The sequence below is a fragment of the Mastacembelus armatus genome, chromosome 10, assembly GCF_900324485.2.
Source record: "Mastacembelus armatus chromosome 10, fMasArm1.2, whole genome shotgun sequence".
Taxonomy (NCBI): Eukaryota; Metazoa; Chordata; class Actinopteri; order Synbranchiformes; family Mastacembelidae; genus Mastacembelus; species Mastacembelus armatus.
The window spans coordinates 6,797,476-6,815,209 of record NC_046642.1 but is presented as its reverse complement, the minus strand read 5'-3'; the positions used below and the strand labels follow the sequence as shown (position 1 = coordinate 6,815,209).

Below are 17,734 nucleotides of genomic sequence, written 5' to 3'. Positions count from 1 at the left end.
GAACATGCTAAAAGAAAACTACACACAACTATCAAATCTTCTACTATTAAAGTCGTCCTTTAATAACCCAAACTCATGTTGTACCTGCTGACATGTCACATCAAAAGCAGGTTTGGTACAAACATATTTTAATCACTAACATGGCTCCATAGACTGAAAAATAACAGTTTACATCAATTTATATCAAATATATTGTCAGGTGGTCTGTGTCTCCAGACATACCTGCAGTACTAATTACAAATGAGTGAGAGAGAGAGAGAGAGAGAGAGAGAGAGAGAGAGAGAGAGAGAGAGAGTGACACCATATAAACCAGCACAGGATGAACTGAACTGAAAATTTCAACCATATATTCAATTCAAATAAATCATTATTTTTCTGGTGGACTAGTTTAAATCGGTGAACAAAACTCTGATCAAAGTTACTGTATATATACATTATTTTTAGTCCTGATGTACAAACGCTGTATAACAGATGATCAAATCCCAAAGCCTTCACTGCAGCAGAGATCCTGTCTCTCTCTCTGCTGTCTGTACTTTCTTTATTGCACCACTGCCAGTTCTCATCACAGTAAAAATGGCAGCGGAATAAGCCCAAGTGTCTTCATTGTTCTGAGGAAATGTATGAGATGACACAATGACAAATGATAATAACACCTCTGATGAGATTAATCCTAATTTTAAATCTTACCTGTTGACTTTTCTGACTGTTCTTGTGCAAGGCAGCAGCAACTGGAATATAAAACAGAAAATATATAGATAAAAATCAGTGAGGAGGCAGTAAAGTTACACTGTTACATAGAGAAGTATGGATATTACCTTTACAGTAATCACAACTGTTTCTCTTAATGGCACAGATTAAACAGGCTATAACAATAAGACTTGACACCCCAGACAGGAGAAAAATGATTGGACTGGCTGTCTGTGACCACATGTTGGTTTCTGAAAGATCAGGAAATAGAAAGTAAAAGCAGATTATATTTAATACCACATCCTGGTGAACAATTAAATAATAAAAAATTTCTAATAAACTGAACAAATACAGTTACCTTCAATGTCCAGTTTTGTTCCATTCCCAAAATATATCTGTCCACATGTGGCCACAGCACAGTAATAAGTCCCAGCATCAGAGGAGCTGATGTTCTTAGAGAAGTTGTAGACACATTTCTGTAGAGAGGGAACCTCTGGACTCCTCTCACACTGATCACCACTGTTTCCATGAGCGTAAATGACACTGGGATGAGAATCATCTGATCCAGCTCTGAACCAGTACACACTGTGATTTGCTGGACACATTTTAACCTCAGAGTCAGAGAGGACTGAACACTGCAGAGTCACTGAGTCTCCTGGACGGACTGGATCAGACGGAGCGATGTGAAGAGCAGAAGTGATTTCTGGTTTTGGTCCTGGGAAAATACAAAGACAAAAGTCTGTATTTACTTTAATGAAAAGAATAAATAATGAAATAAGAATTTGGATATTGATCGATGATAATATATGTAAACTTTCCTCTAAACTATAGAAATGTGCTATTTTTATATCAAATTTAACAATAAAGCTGTTGTTATAAATGTTTTTTGACAGATGTATGTGAAACATGTGTTTGCCATAATTTATTTACCTTTGAATCTCAGAAATGTTCCGTTTAAAAATTTCATGTCAAGTAGGTCGACTTTTATACAGTAGTAAACTCCAGCATCACTTGGCTTTATTTCATTAATATGCAGAAAAAAGCTTCCAGGCCCTTGTTTTGTTGTAATGTGAGGAGTCGTGGTAACTCCATCATAATTAAAGGAAAATGTTCCTCCCAAGAATTCAGGAAAGTTTCCAGAAACAAGCCTGATCCAATAAAACATTGCATCATAATCAGATGTCTGGCGGGTACATGTCAAAGTCACCTCATCTCCAACTTCCACAGTCTTTGTCACAAAGCTCAGATCACCTGTGCATCCTAAAATCAAAATAAACAGAGCAGTGATTAGAGAGACAGATCCATATAAGTCCTGTGCTCAACTGATGCATGAAGTTGACAATACACTTAAAATACATGTGGGAAACCAAACAGACTGTAGATACTTACGCTTCACTCTGAGCAACAGCAGTAAATGGAAAATGATCAGCATTTTCCTGTTAATCCCCTTAAAGCAGTAGTTCATTTAGACCATATGGTTTGCTGGTTTGCCTTAATGTAATGTTCTAAAGTGGGAGGGAACAATGTTAGAACAAATGTGATTGGCTTCTCATCATGTTAGCATTTTTGACCCTGTACTACCACACAGCGGAAATAATATCAACCATCTTTCCACCTTAAACAGATGAAACGGCACCAACAGCAAGTTATTCTTTCACGTTTCATGGTTGGTTTCTATAATTGGTATAGAGTGAAAACAACAAATTCATTGACTTGAATAATCTATAACAGTCACAGGCCAGAGCTTCTTTCTTTTCTAACCTAATTTTAACCAAATCACATAAATTCCTGCGTTTTGTTAAAGCCGATCCTGTAGTCACCCCTTCCTCTTATCTTTTTATAAATGCTGTGTGACAAATGTGAGTTTTTTTAGTAGAAACATACTGGACATAAGCCAGCAGATAACATCCCCAGAGCATGTTTTATTCACTAGTAAGGCTGGTCATTGGTATTTAATCTTAACCCCATTTCATTATTGTTTCTAGTTGAGATTATTGGAATCACCTGCAGCCTTAATGTTAATCTCGTCTCATAATCTCACATTGGTCCTGTTATTGTATTGATCATAAATAATTCATTAGATGGTGGTATTTTCCCCTCAGTTTTTTAACACACTGTGGTTCAAATCCAACGACGATCTCTGTTTCACTAATTTCCAACCTCCTTTTCTTACATAAAGTTTTAGCTTTTTAGCTCGAATACAGTCAAATATACTACAGAAAGAATCTTTGCAGTCACCATAGGTAATTACACATCTTCCATAGCCCACATGACCTGTGGTTCAATTTTAGGTCTGATATCATTTTCCATTTCTATGCTTCCACTTGGTCCTATTCTTCCAAAACACAATGTGTTACACAGAGGACACACAATTACACCTTACACTGAGACTCTGTGGCACCAGAACCCTTGGTGCTGCTGCCGACAGTCTCAGGGATGTTGAATGTCGGATGACACATAAATTTGTAAGGCTTCAAGAACAAAAATCCAAATCCAAAAATCTAGGTGTAGTTGTTGTAGTTCTGATCTCTGCATTGGCCATGAACAAAAAACCGCAAGGGTTTAAAAAAAAAAACAACAACAAAAAAAAACAAAAAAACAGCTGCAGCTGTCAGAACAAAAGGTTTTTGAATTTTGACACAGAAAAATGACCATATATAAATAAAATGACCTCCTGACACAGTGATGTGTCCATCTGCCCCCCACACAACACACATACACTGTTAAATATACAGAAAGGCCAAAACAGGAAGAGCAGAAACTGTACAATGTGATTTAAAACAAAAGCCCTGCAGTAAATACTTTGATGTACTTTGTGTCCTACTTTGTACTTTCACACATAAACACATAAACATGCATTCAGTCACCACTGACAAACAAATGATGCACGGAAACTTCAGCACTGTTGTGGTTGAGCTTTCAAACTGAGGTGTGAATATAAAGGAGCTTTTCTTCTCTGTCAACTAAACTATTACTAAGCAACTGAAATACAACTTTGGTATTTTATTTTATAATTATTATTAGTATCATCACAAAGACTCACAGGAGAAGTTAAAGGTGGAGGAGACACAAACACACACATTAAACTGGATATCGAAAATGTGAAGACTGTTCAAAATGTCCCACCCTGGTGTTTTTGGCAAAAGCAGCATTTTAACTGTGATCAGACATTTGTTGGTTTATTGAGAAACATGTTCAATAGATTTGCAACTGTTGTGCTTTACTGATGGCTGCCTGTTAATCAGCACATTTACATTAAAATAGAAACAAACCATGAACGTATATGAAGATTGTGCTTTATGTTCATAGACGCTTAAACATTTCAAACCTGAGAAATATAAACATTATTTGTACTTTTCAAACAAGTAAAACTAAAGTCATTGTTTCAGTGTGTTCATCTAAAATGATCCTGGTGACGCCTCATGTAGCTCTCCCCTCACTACACATCCTGTTGAAGCTCATAGTCAGGTCTGTTCTGAGTAAACAGCTTCAGTGGTTGGTCAAAGGGAGGAGAAATGTTACAGCACAGCTTTGTCTAAAGTGAAGCTGCTGCCTGTGGCTTTACTTGATCTTTTTATGTATTCCAAAGAGGTATTTACAAAGTGTTGTGAAACCACAAAGACATGGGTTTATTCATTTTAGTTCAACTCTGATGTTTGAGTTTACAGTTTGTTTTAATATGTTTAATAGTGGAATTAAAGTAGATACTTTTTTCACAGGTATAAGTTCAATATCATGCATTCAAATAAACTACAGATTTATTCAAAAGTGTGTGAAGCTGGTAAAAATGAAAAATGACTTCTGAGGCTCTGAACTCAACCACTGGGCCGAGGTGGTGATGGGCAGTGAAGGTCGACTGCTCATTACACCTCAGCATCTGCAGCTACGCTCATCAAAACACCCTGACAGCTTTAGGTGCAGTTTTTCTACAAACATCTGACACAACAGATTCTTTAAAAAATATTTTTCAGGTATTTTTGTTCTTTTTCCAGTCGGTCACAAAAAGATGCTGAATAAATGGGGCAATGAGAGACAGAGAGAGGGGGGAGACCTGTGACAAATGTCAGCAGCTGGAATCAAACTCTGTCTCTCCACTGGAAACACAGGGAGTCTGGTGTAGTTTGGACAAACACACATTTCTGAGCCTTGGACAGTCGTGTGTTGCAGCTATGCCAGCAGCTCTACTATGAGACGCTCTGGTACAACTTTGTTTTTGGTTCTCATCATGTTTGCTGATGCTAACAGCAGCTATGAGTGAGAGACACAAACTGGGCTCCAGCAAATCAGTCAACAGGTAAAGTGTTTAACTGTGAGATCAGTGTGTTAAATAAACAACAGAGTCTTGTCTATTCTGCTATGATGAGGGAGGAACCAGAGAATTCAACTGAACCAAATTTACAAGTGTAGGGGGAAGGTCATTTTCTACGTTTCAGCCAATCAGGATGGTTTCTTCTTTGTAAACCTTGTGACTAAATCTTCCATTTGAGCAGCAAGACATCAGTAGCATAAGACAAGCTGTTGGACCACAATGGTCGACCGACTGGCTGCTTTGATTCTTCTTGGTACAGCGTGTAAGTGATATTTTTATCTAGTGTGAACAAAATACTACTGTAAACTACTGTCAGTACTATACTGTGTGTTAAAATATAGTAATACCTACACATCAGACAAGCCTTTAATGTAATACTTTACATTTTTGACTGATTTGTTTTTTCTTCAGATCTGATTCAAACTGCAGAGGTTGCTCACCTGCTCCCTTTTACTGTGGTTGAAGCTGGTGATAATTTTACCTTCATGTGTCAAGTCCCTGGGAAGGATGTCAAGTTTTTATTCTGGTATAAACAGTCTCTGGGACACATGATCCAAACAGTTGCTGTATTAGGTCTAGGAAAAGTAACAGTCAGTGAAGAGTTTAAAGACTCACGTTTCACAGTAACACAACAGCAGGATCAGTATTTTCTTAACATCAGAAATGTGAGCAAAGAGGATGAAGCAACTTACCTCTGTCAAAGTGGAGCAATGTACACATCTTCTATCACCAATGGCACATTCTTGGCTGTGAAGGGTAAAATGTTTTGTGCTTATGAAAATTAACAATTTCTACAATAAATCATACAAATTTATTAAAGTGTGAAATGTTTTGATGCCTCTTTGTAAACTAAATCTCACAGATCCTAATGAACAGAAAACTGTCTACGTGAAACAAACTCCAGAGACTGAGTCGGTCCAGCTGGGCGACTCAGTGACTCTCCAGTGTTCACTTCTCTCCAAGAACAAAGAAAACAGCGTCCAGTGTCCAGGTGAACACAGTGTGCACTGGTTCAGACCTAGATCAGGACGATTTGGTCCAGGCGTCATTTACACTCACAGAAACAGGAGCAATGAACCAGAGGAGAGGAGCTGTATCTACAGTTGGTCCAAAACTATACAGGACTCCTCTGATGCTGGGACTTACTACTGTGCTGTGGTCACATGTGGACAGATCCTGTTTGGTGAAGGAACTACAGTGGACACAAGTAGGTATTCACAGTATTAAGTGAAAGAAATCTGACATACATTTATTTAACACAATAAAAATATTAAAATGTGAATAAACACAAATGTTATGCCTTTAAGAGGCTGATTTATTGTTGCTACAACATGAAGCCATGTGACTATTTCCTCAATAAAGACCATAATAAAGAAATTGTTATTGTTTTTTAGGATGTTTGTCTGAGTCAGGTTCAGAGGTAGACCCAGTTGTCCTGGTGCTTGGAGTGCTGCTGGTCTGCTGTGTGACTGTGATTGCTGGTCTTATTTTCTACATAAATCACAGGAAAGCTTGTGGACTCTGCATAGGTAGGCTCTACATAATCTATATCTGGAATATCAGTTTTGTTTTCAATGCCTCAACTTCAATGTCTGAAGCCATTAAATGATTTGGACTTTAAAACAAAATTATTGTTTAGACGAAAAAAAGGAGAAAAGGTTATTGGGAAATTCCATTCATCTCTTTTGGGACATCATTCTGGGCTTTCAGCCAACGCATATGCCAACCTGCCACCTATAATCACACCCATAAATATGGTTGAGGAGCCATCTACTGCACCTCTTAGTATTTACAGATTACTTTAGTATCTTTAGTGTCCGTAACAATTATGACACGAAAAAAAGGAAATGCTGCTTTGTTTTGTTTTGTTTTTTAACAGGATCAGCGACTGTTACACATGACAAGTCAACAGAGAATCACTCAAATGATCTGGTAACATTGGTTTTGTTAAATATGTTGGTGTCATGTCATTTGTGATTGTGATGTAGATGTGGACAGGACACACATGATATTATACTCAACAGAAAAACTAAAACTGCAGTAGGATGTTATTAAATGATCAGTTGTGATTAAGTCAAATATACATTAATACTCTTATACAATACTTATGACTGACATCATGAGTAACATAAGTATTTTTAATAATGAAATGTTAAAAAACTATCTAAAAGTATGTTAAGCTCAATGTAAAGCAATCAGCCTCTAAACTTCATCCTATCTTAACAGTTGTTGATGTCACAGCCCTAATCTTTAAAACATTTGTCATCAACAAATATACTTTTATTGCAGCATGATGAAGTAAAGGCAGCCAACTATGCAGCACTGGACTTCTCCACAAGTAGAGTGAACAGAGGGAAGAGGAGACAGTCACCACAGGACTGTGTGTACTCTGTTGTTAGAGCTGATTACAACCAGCAACATCCCTCCCTGTAAGCAGACAAGGGCCTGTGCCAAGGTCCCCTACAGGGGCTCTCATCTTAGTTCATGTTATCAGACACTACTGATAGAAAGTGTATCAACTATGTTTTGTATTTACGTGTTGGATGGATTTCAATAATTCTTACAGATATGGAAATCAATGAAACTGTGTCACAGCAGCAGCACTGTGGCACATTAAAACTTTAGCTTTACTACAGATTGATATAGTTACAAATGATGTTCATGTATAACGTGTATGGTCAAACAACAAAGCAAAGGTTACACTTACTTTACATTTACAGAAGTTATAACAGGATTGTGACCATACGATGAAGCCACAGACTCACCTTCAGACTCACTAGTCCTGATTTTCAGTACTAATTCAAATTATTATTTGGATCACTATGTGCTATCTGTCTCTCAATAAAAATCAGTGGATTTAGTAGCTTCGATCAGTGTGTCTTTTATTTTAACAGTATTTTTTCCTCCAGCAGATTTCACCAACCATCGCAAAAACCTAAATGGAATTCAAAACCAACAATGGCACAAAATCTGTTGAAAAACACCAGTTTTTACATAATCACACAATCTATTTAAAGCAAAGTTGCAATAAAATTTACCACTTGCACACCAGTCCACATTATAACATCTAACTAAAATGTCAAAATTACCTTAGGTCAAAGTGTATTTGATTTGTACCAGTGACCATCAGCAGTGGGTTGCCATTTATTGGTTCACCCTCAGAGACATGTTTGGATGTAAAAGCAACACACACCTGTCGTTGTCCATGTGGTGTCGTGCCGGTGCCTCGATCAGGATGAAACAGAATGCAGGGGTAGCAAAACAAAGCGTTAGCTACTTCACAGCCATGTTTTCCACTCATACCAGCTCCGCCAAAAACCCCGATTATACCCCCTCTCTCCTTTGTAGGTACTTGTTTTATGTTTAAATTTGGTCTGGGTGATCCTGATTCTTTAGTTGCTAATTTATCCTGATTACCATGACGACTGAATGGTATTTCTCTTAACGATTTGATCGTGTTGCTCTGAGATGAGGTAATGTTAGCCATGTTGACCGTGAATCCCGCTAGTTTGCTACTCCCGCGAATAACACCAGGTTACGTATGACGTAGGCACGTCAGTGCAAGCCCATACAGAATAATATGACTGTCTATGAGAACCACCTGGGCGAGTTTCACCCAGACTGAAATTGCCCCAAATGGGGTGGGAGCAGCACAAGCCTTGACGCTGATTGGACCATATTCAGAGACAGGCAGGATTAACTACCTACAACAGTGACAGATAATGTTAATGTGATTAAAAATCTTAATGTATTTTTTTTAATCGTCTCTTTAACCCTTTGGTGGTGGGTCGCCCAATCGCCCTTAGGAACAAACCGCCCATGGGAGCTGGGTTTACTAATTGTACCACAACCAGCCACTAGGCAGCGATCTTGCTTTCCAATGCATTTCGCAACCAAATGCTGCACAGTAGCAACCTGAGATAGCAGTGTGATATCAGGCTGCACATCAGTCACAAATTATTTAAAAAAAACTTAGAAGAAAAGTAACCAACTATCGTCAGGTCAGCAGGATAGTCTCTACCTAAAATGACAGAAACCACCTTAAGACAAAATGTATTTGATTTGTACTCTCCCATCTAGTAGCACAGAGGAGCAGGGTTTACGAATTATACCATAACCAGCCACCTGGGGGAGATCAACTTACGAAGAGGAGCTCAGAGTGAAAGCTCATCAGTCATCTTCCTATATACAATCTATGATCTCACTATTTTTTATTTTAGAATGATATACAGCATAATATGTACAGCAGTATCTCATAGCCACAGACAAACAACTTACGAAAAAGAGCTCAGCTTGATGGTCATCTTTTTATATACAATCTATGATCTCACTATTTTTATAAGTACAACATGTTATTGAAATATGAGAATGATATAAAGCATAATATGTACAGCAGTACCTCATAGCCACAGATTACAGTCATTAGCTTTAAATATCAGCTACATCACACTGTACCAGCTGATGACAAACAGACTCACTAATCCAATCGAAAAGCCTTCACAGCAGCATAGATCTTCTCTCTCTCTGCACTTTTTGCAGCCTTTTTTGCACCATTGTCAGTTTTCATCACAGTAAAGATGACAGCAGAATAATCCCATGTGTCCTCATACCTCTGAGAAAATATAGAAGATGACAAACTTTAACATAATGTTGACGTGTGATTTGCTAAAGTGATTGTTACCTTTAAATACTTTACCTGTTGACATTTCAGACCACCACTGGTTGTCTGTCGGTCGACAGCAGCTGTGTAATGAAAGAGAAAATGATATCAATGACAAAAATAGTGATGCAGTTGTTGAAAAGAAGTATAAGTAATTTAAATTACCATTGTCAGAGTCACACTTGTTTTTCTTGATGGCACAGATGAGGAAGGTTATAACAATGAGGCTTAACATGATGGCATTGGCTGACTGTGACCACAGGCTGGTTCCTGAAATAAATACACAGGCAAAAGCTATTTATACTTAAGAGCTGGTAAGATTATTCTGCAGGGGAAACTATAATTGAGAATAGCTGATCTTAACAGATTGTATCTGACTTGCTGTATTATCTGACACCTCCTAAAACAATGATATAGTTACCATCAATGTCCAGTTTTGTTCCATTTCCAAATAATATCTGTCCACATGTGGCCACAGCACAGTAATAAGTCCCAGCATCAGAGGAGCTGATGTTCTTAGAGAAGTGATAAACACAGCTCTTCACAGTGTCAGATCTCTTCTCACATTCATTATTTCCATCAGTGTAGATGATGTTTGGATGAGATTCATCTGATCCAGCTCTGAACCAGTACACACTGTGATCTCTTGGACACGTGTCGCTCTCAGAGTCAGAGAGGACTGAACACTGCAGAGTCACTGAGTCTCCTGGACGGACTGGATCAGATACTGTCGACTGAACAACTGAATAGTCTGATGTCCTCTGAGAGTTTCCTGTGTGATACAAGATTTAAGATCTAAGGTGACAACAATTTAGAGTCTCAGAAGGTCAATTAGATGCAGGTTTAACATTAACATTATTTAATAAACATTAATTTTTGTTTTCAAAAAATGGTTGGTAATGCTAATTACCTTTTAATGACAAATATGTTCCACTCCAGTCAGTCTTGCTCCAGTCCGTAAGTGCACAGTGATACATTCCCTCATCTTCCTGAATCGTCCTCACAATGGTCAGACTACTAATATTCTTTGATTGTTTTACTTCAAATCTTGAGCCAGAAAACTCTGGTTCATATGTTGGGTTTGTATTTTTACGCAGTGTCACAATTAATTTCAGGTTATCTCCAACACTCTGCTTGTACCACTGGAGTGAATTTCGGATAAAGTCCTCATCAGGCAAAACACATGTGATTGTCACAGGTTCATGAAGTCCAACTGTGATCACTGGAACCAGCGTGTCTGAGAAGAATAAAAACAAAATCATAATTATCTGAATGCAGGAAATAATCACATCAACCACAACACATCTAGATTGCATGCAGATACTTCAATGTAAAAATATTTCGTCATTATTAAATAGCACCTACGTCCTTGTTGGAGGAGAAGCAGTGTAACCCATAACACAATCATTGTGACACTGTCTGTATGCAGAGATGTCATGGTTATTTAGTGAAGGAGGTGAGATGACGTGATAGGTTGAACTGAAATGCATCTGATTGGCTGTTGTCTAGGAAGTTAGTAGCTGCACAGCCTGAGAGTAAAACCATCAGCATGATGGCACTGTCACTGTGAACATGTTGGCCATATGGCGAACATAGCATGAAGAATTTCTGTGTAACTAGTTCCAGACACTTTGTGATATGAAGAATGTAAACACAGTCCTAGCCAACAGCCAATCAGATGCATTTTAGTTTGACCTATCACACCCATCTAGTCTACCTTGTTGTCAGCTGCTCTTGTTAGGGGTCTCCACAGCGGTTAAATTGATCCACATGATTAATTTTGCACAAGTTCTACAAACTTATGCCCTTCTAGATGCAACCTTCCTCATTTACTCAGGCTTGGGACTGACACCAAGCCTGCACTGGTTTGTCCAACAACAGTGGCTGAGGCTAATCGCCTCTGGTCTTCCAAAGTGGTCTCTTATCCAAGTACTAACCAGGCCTGGCCCTGCTTATCTTTCTGAGATCTGATGGGATTGGGCACTCAGAGCACAGTGTGGCCCCTCCATCTCATTTCCTTTACTCACAAAATTACCAAGCCATCTCCAGACAGTATCACAATGGTTGGGTTAGTGCAAGAGAACATACAACATATCATTCCTGGTAGAATATCAAGTTGGGTGATACCATGGTTAAAATATAACCTTTCATTTTGTAAAGACTATTGATACCAATAGTCATTAATTTAAACTCTAACACTATTGTTACCTCGTAGTTTAAAAAGAATGTAGTTGATCTCATTGATTATTATGCACTTTGCCTCAGTGATACACAAAGAGACAAGACCGATCTTATATATTGGATGAGCAGCCAATCTAGAAGCTCCACATCATCAGCGATGATCCTCCCACTCTTCATGCCAGTCACTTGAACAGGAAGAACACAACACACAGAGCAGAGGAGGTGGTCGTGGTCACAGCCTCCATCCTCTATACTCACCTCATGTTTATTGAGAAAATGACTGAAAGGCAGCACCAGAGCAGCGCTCTGACAGTTTCTGATGCAGTTGACAGGTATCTGCTGGTGTGAAGGAGGAAACTCATGTAAACCTGCAAGAAAACCACAAATATAAACCCAGCTGAGACTTGGACTAGACTTTGATATGAGGCAGCATGAGAGACTACACATGTGGTTTTTTTAGTAAAAAGCTTAACCTGGCAGTAACACAGTCAAAATGCCAACATGAATAATACGAAGAAGTCCAGGTTGAGGTCATGTACAGATTCTCCACAACAGGAACATGAAAATATTATGTAGTTCAGTATGAACAACAGGAACTCTGAAATCTAAAGTTTTATCAATGTAGGGGACAGCATCACATACTTAGAATAATTATAGATATAATTAAGCAACTGAAGGGGTCAAAATTCAACATTTGTTAGACAACACTTCAAAGAAAAATGACCATATATAAATAAAATGACCTCCTGACACAGTGATGTGTCCATCTGCTCCACACACAACAAACATACACTGTTAAATATACAGAAAGGCCAAAACAGGAAGAGCAGAAACTGTACAATGTGATTTAAAACAAAAGCCCTGCAGTAAATACTTTGATGTACTTTGGGTCCTGCTTTGTACTTTCACACATAAACACATAAACATGCATTCAGTCACCACTGACAAACAAATGATGCACGGAAACTTCAGCACTGTTGTGGTCGAGCTTTCAAACTGAGGTGTGAATATAAAGGAGCTTTTCTTCTCTGTCACTATGTTTTAATCTCAGACCAGTGGACTCACACTGATGTTCTGTCTTTTTAAATAATTAGAATTATTACTGTTGCAATGACTCACAGGAGTAGTTAAGGATAAAGGCGAAAAACACACACACACACACGCACACACACACACACACACACACACACACACACACACAGCACAGCTTTGTCTGTACTGGAGGTGATGCTCGTGCTTTTACTTGATCTCACTTTACAAAATGCTGTGAAACCAGTTGGGTTTTTTCATTTCAGCTGACGTCTAACATTTAAATTTACAGTGTCTTTTAAAACATCTATTAAAACACAGGTCTAAGCTAAAATGTATACCTCCAAAGTTAATCAGCCAAAGTAATGTGGTAAAGTGAGAACAGGACTTCTGAGGCTCTGAACCCAACCACTGGGCCGAGGTGGTGATGGCCAGTGAAGGTCGACTGCTCATTACACCTCAGCATCTGCAGCTACGCTCATCAAAACACCCTGACAGCTTTAGGTGCAGTTTTTCTACAAACATCTGACACAACAGATTCTTTAAAAAATATTTTTCAGGTATTTTTGTTCTTTTTCCAGTCGGTCACAAAAAGATGCTGAATAAATGGGGCAATGAGAGACAGAGAGAGGGGGGAGACCTGTGACAAATGTCAGCAGCTGGACTCAAACTCTGTCTCTCCACTGGAAACACAGAGAGTCTGGTGTAGTTTGGACAAACACACACATTTCTGAGCCTTAGCCTATATATACTCATTTTGAGCAGAAAAAAGGGCTTTACCAACAATAGACTTATGAAAAATAACCTGTATTAACAGCATGTATAAAGAATACATTTCACATTAACCACATAAACAAGAATTTAGAATTAAATACCCACAATCAAAATGGAGAAATCCCTTTGAAAATACAAGGACAACTAAGATGTTGATGATCAAAGGTTTGCTAAGTGTAGGGGGAAGGCCATTTTCTACGTTTCAGCCAATCAGGATGGTTTCTTCTTTGTAAACCTTATGACTAAATCTTCCATTTGAGCAGCAAGACATCAGTAGCATAAGACAAGCTGTTGGACCACAATGGTCGACCGACTGGCTGCTTTGATTCTTCTTGGTACAGCGTGTAAGTGATATTTTTATCTAGTGTGAACAAAATACTACTGTAAACTACTGTCAGTACTATACTGTGTGTTAAAATATAGTAATACCTACATATCAGACAAGCCTTTAATGTAATACTTTACATTTTTGACTGATTTGTTTTCTCTTCAGATCTGATTCAAACTGCAGAGGTTGCTCACCTGCTCCCTTTTACTGTGGTTGAAGCTGGTGATGATTTTACCTTCATGTGTCAAGTCTCTGTGAAGGATGTCAAGTCTTTACTCTGGTATAAACAGTCTCTGGGACACATGATCCAAACAGTTGCTACTGTAACTTTAGGGAAAGTAAAACTCAGTGAAGAGTTTAAAGACCCACGTTTCACAGTAACAAAACAGCAGGATCAGAATTTTCTTAACATCAGAAACGTGAGAAAAGAGGATGAAGCAACTTACCTCTGTCAAAGTAGCGAAACGTTTACATTTGCGTTCATCAATGGCACATTCTTGGCTGTGAAGGGTAAAATGTCTTGTGCTTATGAAAATGAACAATTTCTACAATAAATCATACAAATTTATTAAAGTGTGAAATGTTTTGATGCCTCTTTGTAAACTAAATCTCACAGATCCTAATGAGCAGAAAACTGTCTACGTGAAACAAACTCCAGAGACTGAGTCGGTCCAGCTGGGCGACTCAGTGACTCTCCAGTGTTCACTTGTCTCCAAGAACAAAGAAAACAGCGTCCAGTGTCCAGGTGAACACAGTGTGCACTGGTTCAGACCTGGATCAGGACGATTTGGTCCAGGCGTCATTTACACTCACAGAAACAGAAGCAATGAACCAGAGGAGAGGAGCTGTGTCTACAGTTGGTCCAAAACTATACAGGACTCCTCTGATGCTGGGACTTACTACTGTGCTGTGGTCACATGTGGACAGATCCTGTTTGGTGAAGGAACCAAAGTGGACACAAGTAGGTATTCACAGTATTAAGTGAAAGAAATCTGACATACATTTATTTAACACAGTAAAAATATTAAAATGTGAAACACAAATTTTAAAGACCATAATAAAGAAATTGTTATTGTTTTTTAGGATGTTTGTCTGAGTCAGGTTCAGAGGTGGACCCAGTTGTCCTGGTGCTTGGAGTGCTGCTGGTCTGCTGTGTGACTGTGATTGCTGGTCTTATTTTCTACATAAATCAAAGGAAAGCTTGTGGACTCTGCATAGGTAGGCTCTACATAATTTACTTGTTGGAGATCAGTTTGTTTTTGATGCGTCAATTTAAAAGTGTACAAAATTACTTGGTGTTTAAAACAACTGTTTCCAAAAAGCAAAGCATAATTTGGAAAATCCATTCATCTCTTCTGGGGACAACATTCTGTGCAGATGTAGGTGATTTTTAATGGCCCTAAAAATTATGCTGCGACAAAGGACATGAGGTAATGTAGAAGCAAGAACGTCTGTGTTAGGAGGTTTGGGTAGATGGACGGGTCACACAACATTGGACTTTCCTACAGGAAGGTGGTGTTTTATTCCAGTGTAATTTTTTTTTTTATTGAACATTTTAAAACAAGCCATGATCTTTTTCTAAACAAACATTTTTATGCATAAAGGAGGTTCACTCCATGTTTATCATTGTAATTAAGACAACAAATGTCTATGGCATGATTTCAACCCACTGAACCTGCTAATAGGTCAGTTAGGGACTTAAATTTTCACAAATCAGGGTCCAAGTGATTCTGGTGCAATGAATGGTATAATACCATTTATACTGGTTGGTGTTTCATTTGACAAATTGTACCAGTGAAGAAAATTTTAAATTACTATGTAAAAACATCAGTGCGGCAGGTTTTATATGTGTCATGACTACTGGAAGTGTCTGCTAATGTGTTTTTTTTTTCCTTTTCCAAGTAATCATGTTGATTGTACACACACTCCTAAGATTTTCTGTGTTCTTTACTTTATTTTTTTTAACAGGATCAGCGACTGTTACACATGACAAGTCAACAGAGAATCACTCAAATGATCTGGTAACATTGGTTTTGTTAAATATGTTGGTGTCATGTCATTTGTGATTGTGATGTAGATGTGGACAGGACACACATGATATTATACTCACAACAGAAAAACAAAAACTGCAGTAGGATGTTATTAAATGATCAGTTGTGATTAAGTCAAATATACATTAATACTCTTATACAATACTGATGACTGACATCATGAGTAACATAAGTATTTTTAATAATGAAATGTTAAAAAACTATCTAAAAGTATGTTAAGCTCAATGTAAAGCAATCAGCCTGTTCTCTAAACTTCATCCTGTCTTAACAGTTGTTGCTGTCACAGCCCTAATCTTTAAAACATTTGTCATCAACAAATATACTTTTATTGCAGCATGATGAAGCAAAACCAGCCAACTATGCAGCACTGGACTTCTCCACAAGTAGAGTGAATAGAGGGAAGAGGAGACAGTCACTACAGGACTGTGTGTACTCTGTTGTTAGAGCTGATTACAACCAGCAACATCCCTCCCTGTGAGCAGACAAGGGCCTGTGCAAAGGTCCCCTACAGGGGCTCTCATCTTAGTTCATGTTATCAGACCCTAATGATAGAAAGCAGTGGCTGACCAGTCTGAATGTGTTCATTTTCTGAAGGTTGCTGCACACAGCTGAGGGTTAGCTTTATAATTCATGCCTCTGGACCTTTGATTAACTGCAAGCATTTCACTTTCCTAGATGTTCACATAAAACTAACACAGCAGTATCAGAGACAGTTATTCTATTAGATGCATATGAAGCTGTCAAATTTAAAAATCTATCAACTCTGTGTTCTGTATTTATAGGTTTGATGGATTTCATTAATTCTGCTGTGAACATTAAGATCATTTGTTTGCGCAGTTACAGCAGCAGCAGCACTTTGGCACGAAAAACATTAGTTTTTACTGACAGTTTGAAAGGTCAAACATCAAAGTAAAGGTTCCACCTATGGGGATTTTCCACTAGCACTATTCGACGTGACTCTGATTTTTGGGTCTTCCATTAGGGGATAGTACTTGGTAGCTGAGGATCCAAGTGACATCACTAGAAGAGTCATGAGCGTGACGTTCGACACCGTCCAAGACAAGAACCAAAAACTCAGGGGTGCAAATGTTTTGTGTCGCACCAACGTGCTATGATGGCCCCACCCATGTTGAGGCGGTACTCAGTTGTAATGGAAAAAGACCTAAACCGAGCCAAGTAGAACTAAGTAGTGCCAAAACTGTGTAATGTAAAAGTGGCAATACTTTGTATTTACAGTACTGATAACAGGATAAGATATGATGTAATAAATACTCTTCTAATTGTCCTCATGATATTGAGAAATAATTCTAATTATTCATATTTGGATTACTATGTGTCATCTTTATCTCATTAAGAATCAGTTGAATAGTGGATTGGAAACTTATGTGAAATTTTAACAGTAGTTAACATTTCAGCAGATTTCAATAACCCTCGCCAGAATTAATGACAGCTGATAGATTTTGGCTTGAAAAACCTCAATACTTTGCCATGTTTAATGATGTATCAGTAATTTCAACAGAAGTTCCAAGAAATGAAGATGAGGGAGATGTAATAAAGGTCCCTGGCCAGACTCTGAATGGGCACATTGCAGCTCAGGGACGCCCTTAATATGTATCTAATTCATACACTGTATAAAAGTATGGACATTTTGTCAACACTTCCTGCCACATTAATAAAGTGAATACAAAATATTACAAATACACTGGCTGCCATCT

At 38.1% G+C, this 17,734-nt stretch overlaps 4 protein-coding genes across 4 annotated transcripts; 2 read left to right on the top strand and 2 right to left on the bottom strand.

Annotated features, from left to right (window-relative positions):
- Positions 1-34: 34 nt before the first annotated feature.
- On the bottom strand, positions 35-2,149 carry LOC113144084 (signal-regulatory protein beta-2-like). The gene is made up of 6 exons (XM_026329790.1): positions 2,077-2,149; positions 1,618-1,947; positions 1,046-1,402; positions 816-938; positions 688-728; positions 35-608 (listed from the first exon to the last, which is right to left on the bottom strand). Exons 1-6 carry the CDS (start codon positions 2,117-2,119, stop codon positions 492-494), a joined length of 1,011 nt encoding a protein of 336 aa, XP_026185575.1. The 5' UTR covers positions 2,120-2,149; the 3' UTR covers positions 35-491.
- A 2,953-nt stretch (positions 2,150-5,102) lies between these two features.
- LOC113144070 (uncharacterized) lies at positions 5,103-17,721 on the top strand. Its single transcript, XM_026329778.1, has 7 exons — positions 5,103-5,258; positions 5,408-5,752; positions 5,859-6,203; positions 6,391-6,525; positions 6,876-6,928; positions 7,286-7,506; positions 16,575-17,721. Exons 1-6 carry the CDS (start codon positions 5,216-5,218, stop codon positions 7,427-7,429), a joined length of 1,065 nt encoding a protein of 354 aa, XP_026185563.1. The 5' UTR covers positions 5,103-5,215; the 3' UTR covers positions 7,430-7,506; positions 16,575-17,721.
- LOC113144076 (uncharacterized) lies at positions 9,355-11,129 on the bottom strand. The gene is made up of 6 exons (XM_026329783.1): positions 11,022-11,129; positions 10,567-10,893; positions 10,078-10,428; positions 9,822-9,926; positions 9,693-9,739; positions 9,355-9,608 (listed from the first exon to the last, which is right to left on the bottom strand). The coding sequence occupies exons 1-6, from the start codon at positions 11,092-11,094 to the stop codon at positions 9,474-9,476; spliced, it is 1,038 nt and encodes a 345-aa protein (XP_026185568.1). The 5' UTR covers positions 11,095-11,129; the 3' UTR covers positions 9,355-9,473.
- On the top strand, positions 13,791-16,564 carry LOC113144069 (uncharacterized). Its single transcript, XM_026329775.1, has 6 exons — positions 13,791-13,984; positions 14,134-14,478; positions 14,585-14,929; positions 15,052-15,186; positions 15,937-15,989; positions 16,354-16,564. Exons 1-6 carry the CDS (start codon positions 13,942-13,944, stop codon positions 16,495-16,497), a joined length of 1,065 nt encoding a protein of 354 aa, XP_026185560.1. The 5' UTR covers positions 13,791-13,941; the 3' UTR covers positions 16,498-16,564.
- Positions 17,722-17,734: the final 13 nt, after the last annotated feature.